General features: G+C 36.9%; 1 protein-coding gene across 2 annotated transcripts in view; it reads right to left on the reverse strand.

The window, feature by feature from the left end:
• Nucleotides 1–22,123, reverse strand: part of CNOT6 (CCR4-NOT transcription complex subunit 6) — a 76,409-nt gene that overhangs the window by 42,750 nt on the left and 11,536 nt on the right. For both annotated transcript variants that reach the window (XM_043585226.1, XM_043585218.1), the window contains exon 2: nt 10,800–10,913. In XM_043585226.1, coding sequence (XP_043441161.1) covers nt 10,800–10,911 — 112 coding nt within the window. In that variant the 5' untranslated portion in view covers nt 10,912–10,913. The remainder of the gene's footprint in view (nt 1–10,799; nt 10,914–22,123) is intronic.

Here is a 22,123-nt window from a genome sequence, read left to right on the forward strand (position 1 = left end):
ATGGGGGAGGACAAACAGAAAAGGGCAGAGGAAACAAACCTTAGATAGATCACACAGGACCAGGAATAGTTTGTGTTCCCATCAGATGGAAAATTTCATAATTCAGACAATTTAGAAAGGTAGTACTTAAAGCAGATCTTGAGAAAAATCAAACTGTTTCCAAATAATTCAACTGCATCCCAGAACAAAGCTCAGGAGTATTTATAGGAGTACAAAACCATCAAGCACCCAAAAAAGTAAAATGCACAACGCAATGTGACTAATACAAAATTACCAGACATGCAAAAGGAGAGAAAGAAAAAGAGCAATGGGTAGAGGGAAAGTGAAAAGGAATCATAACCAATCCAATCTATCTAAAAAGACAGAATTAGCAAATAAGGACATTAAAAGTTATTTTAACTGTGTTACATACCCTCAAAAAGGTAGAGGCAAAATGTTAAGTAAAGGCATGGAAGATTAAAAAAAAAAAAACACACTTTTAACTTCTAGTTATGAAAAATACACTATTACTGGATGAGATTAACAGCAAATTAGATATTGTAAAAATTAATGAAATCAAAGACAGCAATAAAAACTGTCTAAAAGAAAAAAAAGGAACAAATTAATAAACAGGATTAGTGAGCTATAAGGCAACTTCAAGATACAAGTACAGTAAAACCTTGGATTCTGAGTAACTTCTTCTCTTAGTGTTCCACAAGTAAACATTTCTTTTAAAAAAAAATTTTTTTTAATGTTTATTCATTTTTTGAGAGAGAAGAGAGACAGAGCATGAGTGGGAGAGGGGAGAGAGAAAGAGGGAGAGACAGAATCCAAAGCGGGCTCCAGGATCTGAGCTATCAGCACAGAGCCTGACATGGGGCCCAAACTCATGAACCACAAGTTCATGACCTAGCCGAAGTCAGGTGCTTAACTGACTGAGCCACCCAGGTGCACCGATGAGCAAACATTTCTAGCACATTTTAACTTGAAAAACGAGCCATGTCTTGCAATAAGAGTAGTATATGACGCTGAACGTCACATGATCACAACTGAGCCAATGGTTCTTTCTCTCTCTCATTGCAGGATTGTGGGTGATCCTCTCCCATGGCTGTGGTGCTTGCAGAAATCAGTGATTTCTTTTAAAATGTTGGAAGGGCACTAGTGTATTTTTTGTCACTTCAAAGCACCTATGGACAGTCCTTTTCCACAAAAGAGTAAGCTTAGGAATTCTTTGCTTCATTCTAGGTCAGGCTGCCTGCAGGGACCCTTTCCTCTGTCTTACTGCCAGTTACATTAACTACAGTATATAACAAGAGTTTATTAATACTGCACTGTAGTAAACATCCATGAGAGCACATACAATGGCTCCCATGCAGAAAAAGGTTGAAAAGAAAGGCTGTAAGAAGGAAATGATTCAGTGGAAGTTAAGAAGAACATCATGGAGGGACGCCTTGGGTGGCTCAGCCGGTTGAGCGACCAACTTCAGCTCAGGTCATGATCTCACGGTTTGTGAGTTCGAGCCCCACATCAGGTTCTGTGCTGACAGCTCAGAGCCTGGAGCCTGCTTCTGATTCTGTGTCTCCCTCTCTCTCTGCCCCTCCCCCACTCATGCTCTGTCTCTGTCTCAGAAATAAACATTTAAAACAAAAAAAAGCAAATCATCCAGAAGCATGAATGAGGTATGAGGGTGGCCGAAATTGAAAGATTTTGTAAGAAGTCTACATGTACATCTCATCTGTAGAGAAGGAGGAGAAAAGGCGGAGGAATCCCTCACTTCAAATGAGATTAGGGAGATGTGTAAAATGTGGGAAACAGTCCAAAATTTTGTAAAAAAGCACCACCTGAATAAGGCTGTGGCAGTGCAAGTGATGAATCTGTTTCACAATAATACAATATTCCATTTCTGAGAAATCCTCAATGACAAAAGCCAAGTGTCATTGGATAGGTTCCTTGTTAAAGCTGCACCAAAAGAAAAAGATTCCATTGAGCCAATGAGTAACAGTGATTCCGTTAGGGATACTGGAAGTCGTCCTACACAATAACCCTCCTCTCTCATCTACCTCACATCAGTCATGAAGGTTTTCAAAGGTAAGTGCAGGTTAATTTGTTTATTTTTCTTTATAATTTTGTATTTTCTTTATTATTTTGTATTATATTACAGTATTGTAATCATTTTTATATGCATATTTTTGGTTGTGGAACAAATCATCTGAGTTTCCATTATTTCTTATGTGGAAATTTGCTTTGATAGACAAGTGCTTTCTTTGGATTACATGAATGTTTCTGGAACGAATTATACTCACAAACCAAGGTTTAACTGTAACTGTATTCCAAAAAAGGTGGGGAGTGGAGGGAAGAATATAAAAAATTACTTAAAGAGTAGCCTAAACTCTTTCAAATTTTCTGAAAACTATTAACCTACAGATCCAAGAGGTTCAACAAAACCTAAGCACAAGAAAAAAAAAAGACACCAAAATACATCATAATCACATTGCTTAAAACCAGTAATAAAGAAAAAATCTTAAAGCAGCCACAGAAAAGGGACATACATAAAAGAGGCAAGGGTAAGAACAACAGCACACTGCTCATCAAAAACAATGCAAGCACAAAGATGGAACAGGATCTTTGAAGTACTTCAAGATGAAAACTGTTAACCCAGAATTCTATACCCAGAAAAATTATCTTACAAAAAAGAAGGCAAAATAAAAAGACTTTTCAAACATGAAACCTGAACAAACCAGCAAGCATACCTTCACCACAGGAAATACTAAGGGGAAGTCCTTCAATCAGACAGAAAATGAGAACAGAAAAAAACTTGCCTATACACAAAGAATCAAGAACACTGGAAATAGTAAGTACATGGGTAAATAAAAACAACTTTTCCTAATACTTCAGTGTTTAAAGAAAAAATAACAATATATTGTGAGATTTATAACACATATAAGGAAAATATATGACAGCAACAGCACAAACACCAGGAGAAAAGAAACAAGTAGACTGTTAAAACTCTCATACTAAATATGAAGTAATAGAATATAACTTGATATACTTTATATTATTAACCCTAAAGAATTAGACATTATTAAACAAAGAATTATAGCTTACTAGTCAACAAGGAGATAAAATGCAATTTTACAAAAAATACTGAGTTAATTCAAAATGAAAAAGGCAACAAAAAAAGATTATGAAAATGGAAAATAAATCACATGACAACAGATTTAAGCCCAACTAAAAGAACTGAAAAGAGAGAAACCAGCTAGTATCCACTGGAAGCATCTAGCTGAGAACATCATCACAGCTGGGAGGAGTTTAGTGCAACTCAATTATGAGAGCAAAGTGTCCACAATAAGTCAAAAAAGCAGTCTGGACCCCAGGAATTCCAAAAACTGGCCAGCCAAGGCCCCCCACTGGGGGGGGGGGCAGGGGGGACACGGACACTCTCTAAAAATGAGAGCAGGGAACAGAATCAGGAAGTTTCACTCTGCAAAAACCAGAAGAGGAAGCTCTAAAGTTAGAAAAACAATCCTGAATTACACCTTCTAAAAGTTCAGAAAAATGAAGTTTAAATAAAAATGAACAGAAAAGTTATATGGTCAAATCTCATAGAAGCTATTAAGTTTTTTTAAAAGTTACCAGAATAACTAAACTTCCTATGGACAAGGAAAGCATACCACAAACATGCTCAAAAAACTACTTATAATTTCAAACGGAGCTAAAAATTTGACATTAAGAAATGATAAAAAAAAAAAAACATAAATAAGAATTAGAAAAACTCAGTAAAGGAAAACTAAACTACCAAGAACTTAATGATGAATAACCACAAAAAGAGTATGCTTTTACAAAAAGAGGAAATTTTTAAAAATCACAAACAAATGAAGAACTAAGGGTTCAGAATCAATTGTTTTGTTATACACCAGCAATGAACAACTGGAATTTGACATTAAAAACAGCAATACCATTAGCACCCCAAAAATGAAATACAGTAAAATCTTGATTTGTGAGCATAATTTGTTCCAGAAACATGCTTATAATCCAAAGCATTCGTATATCAGTGAATTTCAAGAACCCTTGTCTCAGTTGTGATCATGTGAGATTCAGCATCATGAAGGATTCATATTGCAAGCCACCGCTCATTTATCAAGTTAAAATTTATTAGAAATGTTTGTTCATCTTGCAGAACACTCACAGAACAAGTTACTCACAAAGGTTTTACTGTACTTATGTACAGATCTAATAAAATATACACATGACCTGTATGAGGAAAACTAAAACTTTGATGCAAGAAATCAAAGAATTAAATACATGGTAGATATTCCATGTTCAGCAATAGGAAGACCAAATATTATCAAGATGTCAGCTCTTCTCAACTTGACCTATAGATTCAATGCAATCTCAACTGAAAGTACAGCAAGTTATTTTGTAGATGTTGACAAACTAATTTTAAAGCCTTACATGCAGAGGCAAAAGATCACAAAATAATCAACACAAAATTGAAGGAGAAGAAGCCGGAGGATTGATGCTAGCTGCCTTCAAGACTTACTCTAAAGCTACAATCATCAAGACAGTGTGGTACCGGCAAAAGAATAGACAGATCAACAGAACCCCAATACATTCATACAGTCAACTGATCTCTGACAAAAGAACAAAGACAATACAATGGAGAAAAGTTTTTCCAACAGATGCACAGGAGTAACTGGATATCCACAAGCAAAAAAAAAAAAAAAAAGTAGATACGTCACACTCTTTATAAAAATGAATTCAAAATGGATCACAGACTTAAATGTAAAACACAAAACCATAAAAATCCTGGAAGATAGTACAGAAGAAATCTATTGTGATTTGGGTTTGCAATGACTTTTTAGCTATAACACCAAAAGCACAATCCATGAAAGAAATAATAAGCTGGACTTCATTAGAATTAATAACTTCTGTTCTGTGAAAGCCACTGTCAAGAGAATGAAAAAACAGGTCATAGACCGGGAGAAGGCATTTGCAAAGACCTATTTGGTAAAGGACTGTCAATCAAATACACAAAGAACTCTTAAAACTCAACAATAAGAAAACAACCCAATTTAAAACTGGGCAGGGGCGCGTGGGTGGCGCAGTCGGTTAAGCGTCCGACTTCAGCCAGGTCACGATCTCGCAGTCTGTGAGTTCGAGCCCCGCGTCGGGCTCTGGGCTGATGGCTCAGAGCCTGGAGCCTGTTTCCGATTCTGTGTCTCCCTCTCTCTCTACCCCTCCCCCGTTCATGCTCTCTCTCTCTCTGTCCCAAAAATAAATAAACATTGAAAAAAAAAATTAAAAAAAAAAAAAAAACCGGGCAAAAGAGGGCACCTAGGTGGCTCAGTTAAGTTAAACATCCAACTTTGCCTCAGGTCATGATCTCATGGTTCATTAATTCAAGCCCCACATTGGGCTCTGTTCTGAGAGTGGAGACCCCACTTCGGATCCTCTGTCTCCCTCTCTCTCGGCCTCTCTCCGACTAGTGCTCACTCTCTCTCTCAAAAATAAACATTAAAAGATTTTTTTTAGCATATAAGCATAAGAAAAGTTATGCTTTTAATCATATGTCATCAGGGAAATGAAAATTAAAAATAGTAACAATGAGATACCACTACACATACCATTTAGAATGGTCAACATCCAGAACACTGACAACATCAAATGCTGGAAAGGATGTGGAGCAATAGGAAGTCTCATTCATTGCTAGTGGGAATGCGAAATGATATAGACATTTTGGAAGAGTTTAGCAGTTTCTTACAAAACTAAACATATTCTTACCATATGATCCAGCAATTGTACTCCCTGGCATTTACCCAAAGGAGTTGAAAACTTACATCCACACAAAAACCTGCACATGGATGTTTATAGCAGCTTTATTCATAACTGCCAAAACTTGGAACAACAAAGATGTCCTTCTGTAGATGAACGGATAAATAAACTGTAGTAAACCCAGACAATGGAATATTATTTAGCACTAAAAAGAAATGAACTATCAAGCCATGAAAAGACATGGAGGAACTTAAATGCATATTATTAAGTGAAAGAAGCCAATCTTTAAGGCTACATACATACTATATGATTCCAACTATGTGACATTCTGGAAAAGGCAAAACTATGGAGGCAGTAAAAAGATCACAGGTTGCCAGGGTTCAAGGAGAGGGAAAGGAGGATGAATTGGCAGTGCACCAAAGTCTTTTAGAGCAGTAAAAATATTCTCTATGACTCATAATGGTGGATACACTCCATTATATATTTGTCTAGACCCGTAAAATGTACAACACCAAGAGTGAACCCTAATGTAAAGTATGGACTTTTGGGTGATGACATGTCACTGCAAGTTCATCAACTGTAATAAATGCATCATTCTGGTAGAGGATGTTGATAGTCAGGAGGTGGAGGGAGTCATGCACTATACTTTGTCAAATTTGCTGTGAACCTAAAACTGCTCTAAAAATTAAAGTCATTAAAAAAACAAAAATCTAGATCAGTGGCTGCCAGGGGCTGGAAGTCAGGAGGTCTGCTTAAAAAAGGGGAAGTTTTTTGGGGATGATAAAGCTCATATTGTAACTGTGGTCATGGTTATACAATTGTGTATTTATTTTAAGAGCTGTACAACAGTAAAGTGAATTTTACAGTATTTTTATTTTACTGTAAATTATACCTTAATTTTTTTTAAGTTTTTAAAAAAAAAATTTTTTTTTCCAACGTTTATTTATTTTTGGGACAGAGAGAGACAGAGCATGAACGGGGGAGGCGCAGAGAGAGAGGGAGACACAGAATCGGGAACAGGCTCCAGGCTCCGAGCCATCAGCCCAGAGCCCGACGCGGGGCTCGAACTCCCGGACCGCGAGATCGTGACCTGGCTGAAGCCGGACGCCCAACCGACTGCGCCATCCAGGCGCCCCATTTTTTTTTAAGTTTTAAAAATGATTCAAGAGACCAATATGCAAATTCAGAGAATAAATCTCTGAAAAAACACAAAGGAATTGGAATAATAAAAAAATATTATCCAAACTATACTGAAATGGTTTTCTTTAAAAATAATGTATAGTTTGAAATTTTTTTTCTTTATATACTGTACTTGAGAATATTAAGATAGAACAACCAACACCAAGATATATTCCAGTAAAATGACAGGTAAAAAAAGAAAAAAAAATCCTTTGGGTATCTAGGCAAAAAGAGCAACTAACTAATAAAAGAAAGAAAATTATACTGGCATCAAGGCCATAAAATTTTAAAATATTTAAAGAAAAAATGTGAGCCACCAATTTTACATTCAGCCAAACTGACTTTCAAATATAAAGGACACAAACTGTTATCAACATGCAAGAAATACAGAAAATACTACTCCCATGAGCCCTTTCTAAAAGGAAACATCTAGAGAACAAGCTTCCAGAAAACCGAAATGATTAGGAATAAACGAACTGGTGGGAGGCACTGAATATATACTTACCTACAAAACAAAGTCTAAATGGGGAATTATGCAGATTAAATGGGAAGGCTGATAGTATATAATGACTACATACTCTATCTAACAGTATAGACAGAAAACAACTACTTAATGGGAGTGAGGAGGAAAATGAGGATAATATTCCGAGCAGTTTTACCCGCTTTCAGTACTCATATTAGTAGTAGTATTTTTAGTACTGTTATTCTGAGACTGCAATGTAATATGGGATAAACCAAATAAGTAATTACGGGATATTCAAATTCCAACATTCCATGTCCCTGAGAACTAGGACACCCAGTATTAAAGGAGATACACATGTAATTACAGAAAAGGTTAACTAAAATCCCTGTTATTCTGATTCTGAATCAAAAGTCTCAATATATTTTTATATTTTAACTGTAAATATACACATATATTTTTTAAAATTTTTATAAGTATGTATATATCATATAAGTATATATCTTTCAATCATAAACGTGTACGACTATACATATATGATGAAAAGCTATGATGCATATAGTCTTATTTCACAGCTCTGTCCAGTGAAAAGACCTAGAACAGTGACCAACCCAATAGTAACAAGCATCTGTAGCAACAGATATTTTGGTCTTGAAATATCATTTCCAACTTAAAAAAAAAAAAAAAAAGATTTCTTGGAAAAAATTATAAATTCCAGGTTTGAGCCAGTAAATACACAAGATGAGTCAAGAAAATCTTATTATATCAGATAGCAAGGAAACTACCAAAGACAGGGTTGACAAAAACTCATAAATCCTTTAAGAAGCTCTCCCACTGGCCGACAACAGGGCAATTTAAGCATCAAAATAAAAGTAATAATCACAATCCACAACGTATGTTTGAAACTAAAATGTTTAGATATCGTAGTTAATAATGACACTTTAAAAAAACCTAATTAGTCACCATCAAAGAATGATAGTTTATACTGAAAACTGGTAAATAAAAGGAAACAAGCTTTCTTTTCTAATTAATCAGTAAGTGTGGGAAAGCATGTGTTTGTAGATGTAGCTCACTTAATGAAAAAAGATGACAGAATTAGAGTATCACTATTTTGCTTAGATATACATAATTTACTATTAAAACTATAAGGAAACAAAGGAAGTGATTAAAAGAAAGTAATGGTTACTTTTGAGAGCACAGAGGTGGTTATAATTGGCTGTGGCAAAGGAAGGGGCTCTGGGGTAGGTGAAAAAGTTCTAATTCTTGACCTGGATAGCGGTTACAAGGCTATTGACCTTATAATAATTCATTAATAGATTTGTCTGGGTGGTTTTCTTTATCTGTGTTTCATTTTACAATAAAAAAGGTTTTCTTTAAGAAGTAAATGATGAATAGCTGTTTGGCTTATCTGGTTAATACCAAATGGCAAAAGGAACTCACCACCCATCCCGCTGGAACCAGAGGAGCATATGAGATAACTGTGGGTCCAGGATTCAATGACCTCAGGTCCCTAGAACTCTGCATCACAGAATCTTAAGGAACTGGTGCTAAAGCATATACATGAACTGTCTTTGCATGAACTGAATTCAGGCCTTGACAATTTCTACATGTAGGAGCTTATGTACTCAAGACTGCTAAGACAAAAAGTGACCTTTCTGATAGCGGCTTTATTACAAGGTCCTGTTCCATAGACCAATTTCAACCAACAGTTTATCCTCCGTGTTACTTGGTAAAGATACGACTATTTGTTAAGAAAGTTACTTCACAGGAATCCTTTCTTCCTTCCTATCTTGTATACAGATTTCTTACCAAAGCTCAGAGTAAGCAGAAAACAATGATTCAAAATTGTCAAGTAGTTCTCAACGTAAGGTAAAAGGGGGGAAGAGTGAGGTAGTAGGAGGAAAGAGTGGAAGAGAATCCTCTTAACCTCAGAGATATAATCTCACTGACCAAAGTGAGTACTTTTTAGTTTACCCTGGTATTGTAAGAAAATGGAAACTTCCCTACATGCAAAGGACCTATAATTCAAAAGCCACTAACACAGGCTGAAAAAAAGAGAAAAATACAGTTAAATACCAATCATGAGGAAATTAAAAAGGAAAAGCAAGAAAGGGTGACTGCCTGAGCTTTAAAGGTAACTGGTAAATCAGACAGCATGTTTCCCTTTGGGCTTACCTGATCCAGAAAGCCATATCTGACAGAAGAGGGAGAAATTTTACTCTCTACCACACCTACTCTATGAAACTGAACACCCCTTACTTACCACCAGCACTCTAAAGAGAGAGGGAAACCAAGAGAGACTCGCGTGGGTACCCAGGGAGAGTGTTTAGGTTTACTGAATAGGTTCATAGAGATTTTGAGCTGACAAGGAAAGAATACTACTATCATTACTTTCTTTTTGCTTCCTGTAAATATTTTCCTGCCTAGTCTTGGCAATTATATTTTGTCTATTAGTTACTTATATTGGTGCACTCCGTTCTTCTCACTCCCTAATATGCCATAAGCTTCAGAATGCAGGGGCTGTGTTTTTTTCCATCCTATGTATCTTCCATATACCTAGTACAGCACCTGGCAAGATGTTATACACATATCATGTGTTCAGTATGTTTGCTGCATTAAATTAAAAAAAAAAAAAATTAAGGACAGTCAGGAAAAAGAGGAGAAAACTTGCAAAACTCAAGACAGAATAGAAGAAAAGTATGAGGAGGCATATTAGGCCAATATTAACACAAAACCTCTTTAGCACTGGTTGCCTTAAGAATAAGGCACCTGGTATTAACCAGGTGTATCCCTTCACCACCTTTGAAGTATTAAAAAAGAGGCTGCAGGCCCCCCGGCAGGGATGATGGGGATATCTCTGCGGCTCTGGTTCTAGGGGCTCTCCTATTTCTTTGACTAGGTCTAAACTGCATTAAGGTAGAAGGGAACTTTGAGATCTGCTTTGAATTCTTTAAAGATTTTGTGTTTCTGAATAAGGCTATCCTTAGAGACTCAGACTGAAAAGCAAATGAAAAAAATAAGGAGAAACAAATCTATCACATAACCTATTCCAGAACAGGCATTTCCCATCCCACTGGAAATCTGTAATTTGATAATACAAAAGCTCAATCCTACTTTATCAGAGAATTAAGTATCAGAACAAACCTTTATGCACTAGGCAGTTCACATGTGTCATTTTTATTTCATCCTTGTCATTCCCATTTTTATAAAAGGACACTGACACTGAAATAAGCAATGAATGGGTTTTGAACTTTGACCAAAACCATATTCTTTCCACTGAACCTTCCCACTTCTAAGATAATTAGCACTGGTAAAATACAACACTGCCTCTTTAGTGCACTGGCATTAGAAAGCTTAATTTCTACCATCTTGATTTCCACACCATTAAATTTATGCGTGCATGTCTTACCACTTATTTCAAGCTCTGCCCAATGTGATTTCTTTCCATTTGCTGCTTCTTCAGAGGACATAATTGTGTACATCCTCCTAGGGTCAGGAGGCTCGTATTTTTCTTTGGGCATGCCTGTTGAATTGAAAAAAGCAATCAGTATTCTGAAGAACCAAATAACTGGAAATAACCAACATCCTTTTAAAAGTAAGTACCCGTATTATCATCTCTAAATACCACTTCCCACTAAAAAGAAGCTTCTTGGAGAAATGGAGAATTGCAGGTCCAGGATCAGAAAAATATAAAACAAGGCTGGGTGCTAACAAAGATGCTGTGACAGCAGACAGCTTGGAGAAGCTTCCATTGGCCACAAGTAAGACAACATGAACATCAAAAGAATAACTATTAAAAAAAAAAAATTTTTTTTTTAAATTCAGTCACCTAAAAAGTGGCAGAAGGGAAAGAATTAAGCATTTATCCTGCATTTCTGGCCAAAACTAAATAAGGGAATAATCTTAATAGAATTCCATGTAATAAATGCAGAAAGTTAAATAGTTAGAAAAATCACTATTTCACAACCCAAAATGAAAAAAAAAAAAAAAAAAAAAAGGACGGAGGCAATGACCACCAATGATTAATGAAAGCATTAGGTGAAAAAAGAATACAATAGAAAAATTACAAATGGATATTCAGGCTATGAGATGTCAACACAATGGTCCATTTCATCATTAGGATGACTAAACTCATGTGCCAACACGACATATTTTGCCCCCTCATCTAAACATAGTAAAAATAAAAAAATTGAACGTGAATCAAATCAAGCCCTCCTACTCCTGGTAACCAGTTGACACAAAATGAAGAGGATAGAGGAATATGTTAAAAATAATACATTCGGGGTGCCTGGGTGGCTCAGGTCATGATCTGGTGGTTCATGAGTTCGAGCCCCACGTTGGGCTCTGCACTGACAGCTCAGAGCCTGGAGCCTGCTTCAGATTCTGGGTCTCCCTCTCTCTCTTCCCCTTCCCCACTTGTGCGCATGCACTCTCTCAAAAATAACTAAACATTAAAAAAAATAACACAAGACATAACAACGTGAACACACTGAACACTTCTGAACTGTATACTTAAAAATGGTGAAGGCAGCAAATTGTTATATTTAACCACAATTAAAATTTTTTAAAAAATTGTAAACAACTCAACAAAAATACAGCCAACCAGATACAGAATATGGAAAGTTCTACATGAGAAAGATCCAATTTCTTCAAAAATAAAGGACATGAAAAAGAGGAGACCAAAATGACACGGATTATACAACTTACAGGGCACAGCAATGAAATGCAATACCCACACCTTGTTTGGGTCCAATTTGAACAAACCAAGCATAAAAATTTTTGAGAATTTGAAAAACTAAATGTAAGTTGATACTGAAAGATTACTCTTCATTTCATTTGTGGTTATTTCCTTAATCCTTATCTGTTATCCATACATTCTGACATATTTACGTGAAACGAAGTCTCACACCCTTGCATATCCCCCAAACTCCGTGCCTGAGTCTTACTTCACCTTATTTGTTTGGATGAGCCCAAAGCCACTTAAGCCAACTCTCCACCTACTATGGATACATACCCAGCTAAATATAGCCAGAGAAAAACCTACTACACCATGTGAACTTAAAGGAAATCACTCAGCAACCACTTACCTCAAATGGACTATTTATACCGCCAAGAAATTATACTTTAAATTCTCCTAGTCCCTTCTACATGACTTTCTCTTCAAACTTCTAACATTTACCCTCCATCCTCCCTTTCTTACTTCCATTTTCTCATTGAAACAGAAAACAACCAAACGAGGCCTTTCTATGAACTCCCACCCCCACCCATCTACACTCTCATTTAGTAGGACAAATTGCCCCTCTGAACACTCAATCTCATCCCCATCATCTTGCCTGTTCAAGGACATTACTTGGCAATTCTCTCCTACATCACTTTCTCCCTCTATACTAGATCTTTATCTTCAGTATACATATATATGGTATTATCTCCTTTATTTAAAAGTCCTGACCCCATTTCCCCCTCCAGTTACACTTTTTTTCTCATTCTCTTCACACACACACACACACACACAAATTATCCTTCTCATTCTCTTCACACACACACACACACACACACACAAATTATCCTTGGAAGTTACATATGCTGTCTCCTCCTCCCTTTTTCCCAGTTAAAATCATTCAAATCAGTATGTGCTTTTAACATTCCACCAAAAACTGCCAGGAAGAAAACCAGTGGCCCAACATTGTTATAATCAATGCTCGTTTCTTAGACCTACTTTTGCTTGTCCTACGATCAGTATTTGATGTAGATGATCACTCCCTCTTAGACAGACTCACTCAGTTGGCTTCCAGGATATCTTTTCTCTTGGTTTTCCTCTCATCTTACTAAATTTAGTCTTTTGCTAGTTCTTCCTACAGTCAGAATTAACTCCATTTTACCAGCAGAAACCTGAAGCCCAAAAACGTTTAAGAAATTTAACCAGCATTATAAGGCTGGGAAGTAGCAGAGTCAGGCTTTGATTGCATCTGATTAAAAAGTTAAAGCTACTTTCTAAGTGAAATAAGACAATCACAAAAAGACAAACATTATTTCATTTACATGAGGTACTAAAGTAGTCAAACCCACAGAGACAGAAAGTAGAATGGCAGCTGCCAGGGGCTGGGGAAGGGAAGTTACTGAATGGGTGCAGAGTTTCAGTTTACGAGAATTACGGAGATGGATGGGGGGTAACTGTTGTACAACATTATGAATGTATTCAATACTACTGAATGCTACATTTAAAAATGGTTTTAAGGGGCGCCTGGGTGGCGCAGTCGGTTAGGCGTCCGACTTCAGCCAGGTCACGATCTCGCGGTCCGTGAGTTCGAGCCCCGCGTCGGGCTCTGGGCTGATGGCTCAGAGCCTGGAGCCTGTTTCCGATTCTGTGTCTCCCTCTCTCTCTGCCCCTCCCCCGTTCATGCTCTGACTCTCTCTGTCCCAAAAATAAATAAACGTTGAAAAAAAAAAATTTAAAAATGGTTTTAAGATGATAAATTTTATGTACATTTGCCACAATAAAAAAAGACTGGAAAAAAGTCAAAACAACTTTCATTATACTACGCTGCCTTCCTAACTGATGGGAAGTAGAGCTATTTTTGAAACAGAAATGAGCTTTGGGCAGTCAAAACATAGAAGTAAATAATCCTTAAAAAGCTGCTTTAAAAAATATAAATGATGAGACTAATCATCTGCACAAGAAACAGCACATCTATTTTTTGTTTTCTTAAATATTATTGATGAAACTGTTGTCTTACATGTTAACTTCTGGAAAAGAGAAATACAAGGTCTGAAGTTTTTAGACTGTTACAAAATACCTAACAGAGAGCTATACAGTCAGAAAACTGTTCCTATTCTAGAAGACAATCTGGCAAAGCAAGTGCCTTTTCTGAATGATATGAATATCCTAGTAATAACCTAGAAAATATAAAACGTTGTGTAAGGCTACCAAAGCTTGATGGTTAACAGTGCTTAAGATCACCCAAATGCCATGATTTTGATCAGACTCTACTTAGAAAACAACCATCTGGGGGCACCTGGGTGGCTCAGTTGACTGAGCATCCAACTTCAGCTCAGGTCATGATCTCGAGGTTCATGAGTTCAAGCCCCACACTGGGCTCTGTGTGACAGCTCAGAGCCTGGATGGAGCCTGCTTCAGATTCTGTGTCTCCCTCTCTCTGTGTCTGCATGTGTGTCTCTCTCCGCCCCTCCCATGCTCATGCTCTCTCTCTCTCTCTCTCTCTCTCTCTCTCTCAAAAATAAATAAGACATTTAAAAAAATTTGGAAACCAACCATCTGATCTTCATTGGCTTTTCCAAATAGAATTTAACAATGGTAAGAAATTGGCTCTCTCCAGCTGAGTTTAGTATCTTGGTCCTATTATTAATCATTTGACTCCTTAGTGAAAGTTCAGAAGTCTGATTTGCCAACTACATGTGAGCTTAGTTTGAATCAAGGTCCAGAGTTTGATTCCACTTCGGAGAATGGACAGAAGTGCCACTGAACTAATAAGAAATCTGAAAACTAGGCCCTGCACTTGGGGTCATTCCATTAGAGGGTCATAATTTCTGCATAGGTAGCCAACCACTCCCTTTCTTGATTTTTCATAATGTGGGATGGGTTGTCTTAAAATTTAAGAGACAGCTCATTAAATGTGAAAGCAGTGAGGAGATCATCTTTATTTCCAAATCCCTGAGACTGAGGATTCGGAAGTGGGGGTGGGGGGAGGTGTATGACAGCAGAGAAGTTGGCCAACCACTATACTGTACACCTGAAACTAATATCAGGTGTCAACTATAGTCAAATTTAAAAAAAAAAAAAAGCAAATTGGACAAACTCCAGAAGCAGCAAGACAAGCACATCTGCCCACTGAACACCTCCCCATTTTTTTTTTTTTTTTGACTCTGGCAAAGCATAGCATTGGTAGGGAAAAGGATATAAGAATGCACACAATTTAGGATCTTTCCCAAGACTTTGAAATCAACAAGCAGATCTCTCCTCTAAATAATCTGCAGTGGCATACCTTATTTTTATCTAAAAAGACTAAAAGGTTTCCAAAACAGACTTAAAAACTGTCAAGGATTACAAAAGAATTAGAAACAGCTAGGCCAGGGTAAGCAGCTATGCAGCACCTGACTAGTCAATCCCCTATCCCTCCAACCCAATACCAGACATCACTACTGACCCTGGCAACATAAAACCCACGCCCACTCTGGATCTGAGAAACAGTTTTTCATTATCTTAGAATAATTATTTGCCTTAAAGAAACACAGGACATAATTTACCAACATAGAAAGACAGGCTTTCATAATTAAACATTTTAAGAAATGGCCTCAAAATACAGAACTATAATCACAGTGGGAAAGTTAGCGTTGCAAAGCAGAGTTACAAACCATAACACAACTAATAAGGTTATCCTGGAGTGTTTAAACTAAGAGTGGCCTAACTGCATACCATAAACTTAGAAAAACAGCTATCTAAATGAGGAAAAAAAATTAGGAACCTACAGATTCTTTACCTAACATTTCCAGAAATGGTCTGTGTGTGTGTGTGTGTGTGTGTGTGTGTGTGTATGAATATGTTGCAGTGAGGGGCCTAGGGCAGGAATCACAGGGAGGGGTTACGAGGGATTTATCAGAATCTAAAATAAAAGAAGAACACCTAAATAGGAAACAGACTAGAATGCAGATACAAAGATAACTTGCAAAAAGTTATACCCCACCCCCATAGCCCTAAAAAGATTCATAGTTCCCTAATCAAAGGCCTTATATTAAATCTATTTTAACCATCCTCTGGCTAGGAGTGGAAAGAAACAGCTGCTAGAAACAGGAACATAAAGAAAGGGGTAGGAACCTCTGGTCTTTTTCCTGTTAGGAACCAAACTTCTACCAATCAAAACCAGGGACAATCAGGTATCTGAATGTTCCCATGGAAGGAAAATGTAATTATAAAAAACCACCAATGGGGAGCCTGGGCGGTGCAGTCGGTTAAGCGTCCGACTTCAGCCAGGTCACGATCTCGCGGTCCGTGGGTTCGAGCCCCGCGTCGGGCTCTGGGCTGATGGCTCAGAGCCTGGAGCCTGTTTCCAATTCTGTGTCTCCCTCTCTCTCTGCCCCTCCCCTGTTCATGCTCTGTCTCTCTCTGTCCCAAAAATAAATAAACGTTGAAAAAAAAAAATTTTTAAAACAACAACAACAAAAAAAACCCCACCAACTGGGGCCTGAAATCCACTAACCATAACTACCCACAGCCAATAGGTGTGCCACAGCCTGCCTCTCCCTCATCTGTACTTAACCTTCACAATCAGTCCTAGTGGAAGCCAACAGAAGTGCTTAAGTACCCACCCACACCGTATCTGTATAAAATGCAAGTCAACAGAGTGGTCAATGTCAAACACAAATTAAGCATAATACACGTAGCACAATGATTATACAAAATCATACAAAAGAAAAAAGAAATACTACAGAAATCGAAAAATATTCCACAAAAAAATTGTTTCTTGTGCTTAAAAAACTACATAAACAAAAACTACAAATAAAGAAGTCAACTGTGCAACAACAAAAAGTGAGATAAAAAGAGTGTAGATCTAAGAGTGTAGAGGAAAAAATATTTGAATATTAGAATCTCTAGAACAAAATCAAGGCAAAAAAGGAAAGTCACAGACTACATAAACATAATTCCTACTAAAACAAGAGGCAAAGACAGGTGAAAATTAAATACACGTTTTTATGGAAAAACAAAAGAAAAAAGATGATTAACATAATATCTAAGAGAGTAATTGAGTAATGCCATAACTCAATAAACCTACGCTTTGGTATTTACCAAAGAGAAAAAAAACTGCATTTCCAAAAAAATACATTTATATAAACTTGCATAATACTTTTATTCATAAGTGCCAAAACCTGAAAACTGAAATGTCCTCAACAATGAAAGGATAATCAAAGGATAAATACTACTCAGCAATAAAAAAGGAATAAACTATTGATACATAACACACATATACAGATGAATCTCAAACATTACACTGAATGAAAAAGACCCAAAAGAGATTCCATTTACATGAATTTGCAGTGGTAACAATGGCTGCCCTAATGGGAAATGATGAAAATACCCAATATCTTAAATGAGGTGTGGTTTATATTGGTATATATTATGTATCAAAATTCAAACTGTACATTTAAGGCCTATACATTTTACTTTATATAAATTTTACCTTAACTAAAAAACCTTCTGTACTCAAAGACTTGGTCAGGTGTGAAGACAAACAAAAGGACATTTTCAAGCAATTACTAACAAAACATACAACCCATGTACTTTTCTAAATTACTCATTATAGCATTATGACAAAAAGTGCACACAACTTAAGTGGCCATTAACAAGAATGTTCAATTAAATGAGTCACTCTACAGCCACACTAGGGGAAATCATGCAGCTGTGGGAAGAATGATGGTAAGTATTGGCATTACATTGAATTATTTACTTTGTATTTTAGGATTAAGCATAGAATGACTTATGTCAATGATGTTAAGAACCAAGATTTTCAGGGTAAGAAAGCATTTATAAATCAAGTGAAAACACCAACACCAAAACTGACTTGAGAATACCAGTATAAACTAAGGATTTTAAATTTGTTTCTAACAATGCACTGGAGTGCTTCAGAAGCTATGCTATGTCTGGAATAACAGCACCTCTAATCCTCAGTTTTGATCTCTAATACCAAGAAAACAAAGTTCTTTGTAAAATGGATGATTACAAGTCTGGGGCAGGAAATGTATAAAATGTATAAAGCCTGAGACATCCTTTAGTGCCAAAAACCTAAGTCAACAGGACACAGGAGCCAGTTAGAAGGGGTCCTCATTGGCCAAAACTGTGGACAACTTGAGCAAAAAGAATCATAAGTATAAAGGAATGAAATACACTGAATCAACAAAGATGTGTAGATAATATAAGTACCTGTGCTACAGAAAACAGCTGGCAGTGCTGTAAAAGGTGGATTAGCAGCAGAGGAAACTACTGCAGTAATCAAGGCAAGAAGAAAGCAAGGGGGAGGAGGAGGAAAGGGAGTGCCAAAGGTGCAAGTTAGACAGACACCATTGCAGGCAGCTTTCAAACTAAGAAAATTGGTCACCAAAGAGAAAGATTTAGGTGTTTAACTTTTCAGCAAGTACCGCATTTGAGTTAACCAAACAGTTCCAGTTGAAGAACAGCCCCACTTTACAAAAGAATGACAGCTAACAAATGAACGAATAAAAAAAAAAAAAGGCAATATCATTTTATAACTCCTTTTTTAGGCAAGGATTCTAAGTTGTGTTAAAACCATTAGATGAATCACTGGCACTGGTGTAATGCTAAGGTAACACCATCATCCAAATTGTTTTTGGATCACAAGGTAGAAAATGTTCAAGGGAGGAATAAAAGGTTACCTTCTTCAATCTTCATGACACTAACGGGGGGGGGGGGGAGAACCAGACACTGACTGAGTCTCTTGATATGACAGAACCCCAAGTGCACATCAACAATGTTCACCTTAATGAAGAACTAGAGGAACTGGCCAGATAACACCAAAGAAGCAATCAGACAAAGTGAGAATGCAGGAGCTTCTGCAGGATAACTGGTCTGCTTCAACAAGCTGGTGCCAGAACTATTTTAGATTTGAAGAGAATTAAGGGATACATAATCAGAGGTAATAAATGGTCCCTATACAAGACCCACAAATCAGCAATAAAGGACATTTTGTGGGCAGCTGGGGAAACATTTAATACCTAGTTCATATTTAAAATATGAATGAATAAGGGACGCCTGGGTGGCTCAGTTGGTTGAGCTCTTGATTTCAGCTCAGGTCATGATCTTGCAGTTTGTGAGATGGAGCCCCGTGTCTGGCTCTGTGCTGACAGATTCTTGGGATTGATTCTCTCTCCCTCCCTCCCTCTCTCTCTCTCTCTCTCTGCCCCTCCTCTGCTCATGCTCTCTCTCGCTAAATAAATAAACATGAAAAAATTTTAATATTAATGAATAATTATGAAATCATGTTATTTTGGCCACGTACAAAAATGTTAAGAGGCACTTTGAAGTTGAAGAATTTATTTTAATTATATTGGCCAGATCTTTTTCAAGGAAAATGAAGTTGAATTACAGCCATCCTCAACTGACAAAAAATGCTAAATTTAACATCTCTTTTTTCCTTTTTACATTTTCATATCCATTCTTTGTGTATTCTTTCTCAAACATGAAGGAGAAAAGGACTGGGGCAGAGGAAAGGGAGGCAGGGAAGCAGAAAGAAACTCATGCGCAGAAAGACCCTTTTGATTGACTTATCAGACCCCTGTCAGAGCTACAAGTTAGGGTGTACAGTTGACACCTGAACAACACAGCTGAAAACCCATGTGTAACTTCTGACTCCCCAAAACCTTTACTAATAGCCCACTGCCGACCTCAAGCCTTACTGATAACATGAACGTCTGATTAATACATATTTTGTATGTTATATATTATACACTGTATTCTTACAATAAAGCTAGAGAAAAGAAAATCATATGGCAGAGAAAGTAGTTACAGAACTGTACTACAAAAAATTGACACATAAATGGACCTGTGCAGTTCAAACCCGTGTTAAGAGACAACTGTATTTGAAAAACTAGTGACACTAACCTTGGTGCCAATTTATTTCTTCTAATCCAATCTTTCACTAAATCAGACTGATTTTTAACTCTTTATAATTTCTAAACCTGTCTTCTCCATTTTCACTGTTACTGAAGCTAATTTACACCCTCCTCATTTCTCACCTTCAAGTACTAACAATCTCCTCTATCCACATCTACCTTCCAGATAGATGCCTGCTCATGTTGCTCCCCTGCTTAAAAACCAAAGATGGCCTTTTCCACCGATCTACCTACCTAAATTTCAAATTTCAAATTCCTTTATTATCTAGACTTAGCGAACTATTTTCTCATTCCTCTTCATCCACTTACACTCATGCCACCCTATAAAGTCCTAAATTGATTACAGCAAACCTACTTCTAAGGGGTAGTATTTTAGTATGTGCTAACCCCTTCACCAAAGACAACCTTCACGCTAGACTTCTACTCGCCCTCCAAGCAAACCCAAGTCACATGTTGGAGCCTCTGTAAGCCCTTCCAATAAAAGCACATGTTTACTACTCCCTCCTCTGCGCACCAAACACTTTCTCCACCATCTGTCACACCGAACACCCAAACAGTTTGCATCTCCCGGAGTCTGGTGGAAGCACTACTAGAACATTCCACTAATGAACTGGTCTAAACATTCTTTCATTCATGACCCAGAATCAGGTTTTCACAGAAGAAAAATCCCAAAGCAACTCAGTACATCTGAACCATGCTTCCTTAAGGAGCTTTCTTTACAGAATCACTCATTCACCAAATGCTTACTAATCACCTTCTCTGTGTCAAGTACTCTGTCAGGTGCCAGGAATAAACAATAAATAAATACATGGTCATGGCACTTTATCTGCTTGGGGAGCAACAATTTCACAATCATATAATCACACTACAACCCTTTCTTATTTTTACAAGTCATCACTCTAATTTAGGACTTTGCCTTTTTTCAACTATTATAATAAACTCTCATAATTGGTATTTATGCCTTATAGATTACAACTAACCTCCATAACACTCTCAAATTATTAATTATTATTAACCTACATAACACTCTCAACTTCTAAAGCTGAGTCCTAATTACACTGCAGAATTCAGGAAAAAGAACCATTCTTTGTAAAAAACTGGGAAGTCTTCTGGAATGATTTCTGGTCCTATATCAGCTTTAAAACTGGGATTCTATGGCATCCTCTCTCCCATCACTGCCCCCCACCTAAACTTTCTAGTCCTTAGAAAACAAATTCAAACTTCTTAGTTTAGAATTCAAAATATTCCCTTTCCAGATTTTATCCAATACTTTTTTTTTGGATGTAACTGCCATCCTTCAAATATGCTCCACTATCTTCTATTACCATTACAAAAACACCAAGCCACTGTAAGAATGCCACCAAAAAAAAAAAAAAAAAGAAAGAAAGAAAGAAAGAAAAAGGAAAAGAAAAAGAAAAAAAATTACTCCCTCTTTGAATACAATCCAATTTATTCACAGGTACATTAAAAATCTGCATAACAATAAATACTAATTTAACCTGTTTTCTGTTCCTACCAAGACATGTAATAAGACATGTAAAATGTCACATAAACACAATAATTCGATGCTTTTTTAAAATATGAAAACACTCTGGAATTTTAAATCGATAGTAATTATGGCACGCCTAGCACACCCTGTACCTTACCTTCTGTTTCTTCCAGGTGTATTAGTTGAATTCTACACATGAGAAACATGTGACTCTCTGTAACTGAAATCAGCTACTTCCCGCGGACTACATTCTTAAGTCTTTTTTTAGAACTTCAAGTCAGTTAAGGCACAGCTCCATCTCACTTTAAACCCCAATCATCCTGACTCTCAATGTCATCACATTTGTCTTCTTTTTCTATCCAGATTTCCAGCACGATTGATGGGCCAATTAAAAGTTTACACAGATGATAAGCCTCATTCAGGAGCTGTCCTTAGTGGCAAAACTATCACCCTGTCTATCACTAGTGCCCTGTGGCAAGCCAAGCATAAAAAAACCTTTGCAAGAAGACTACTCTTATCTAAAACGCAAAACTTAAATCCAAACTGTGAGATCTGTTGAGTTCAAGGCTACTGTTATAAACAGCCAAAGATACAGCAGGTATCTTACA

Source organism: Prionailurus bengalensis, chromosome A1, assembly GCF_016509475.1.
Source record: "Prionailurus bengalensis isolate Pbe53 chromosome A1, Fcat_Pben_1.1_paternal_pri, whole genome shotgun sequence".
In the NCBI taxonomy this organism is placed as follows: Eukaryota; Metazoa; Chordata; class Mammalia; order Carnivora; family Felidae; genus Prionailurus; species Prionailurus bengalensis.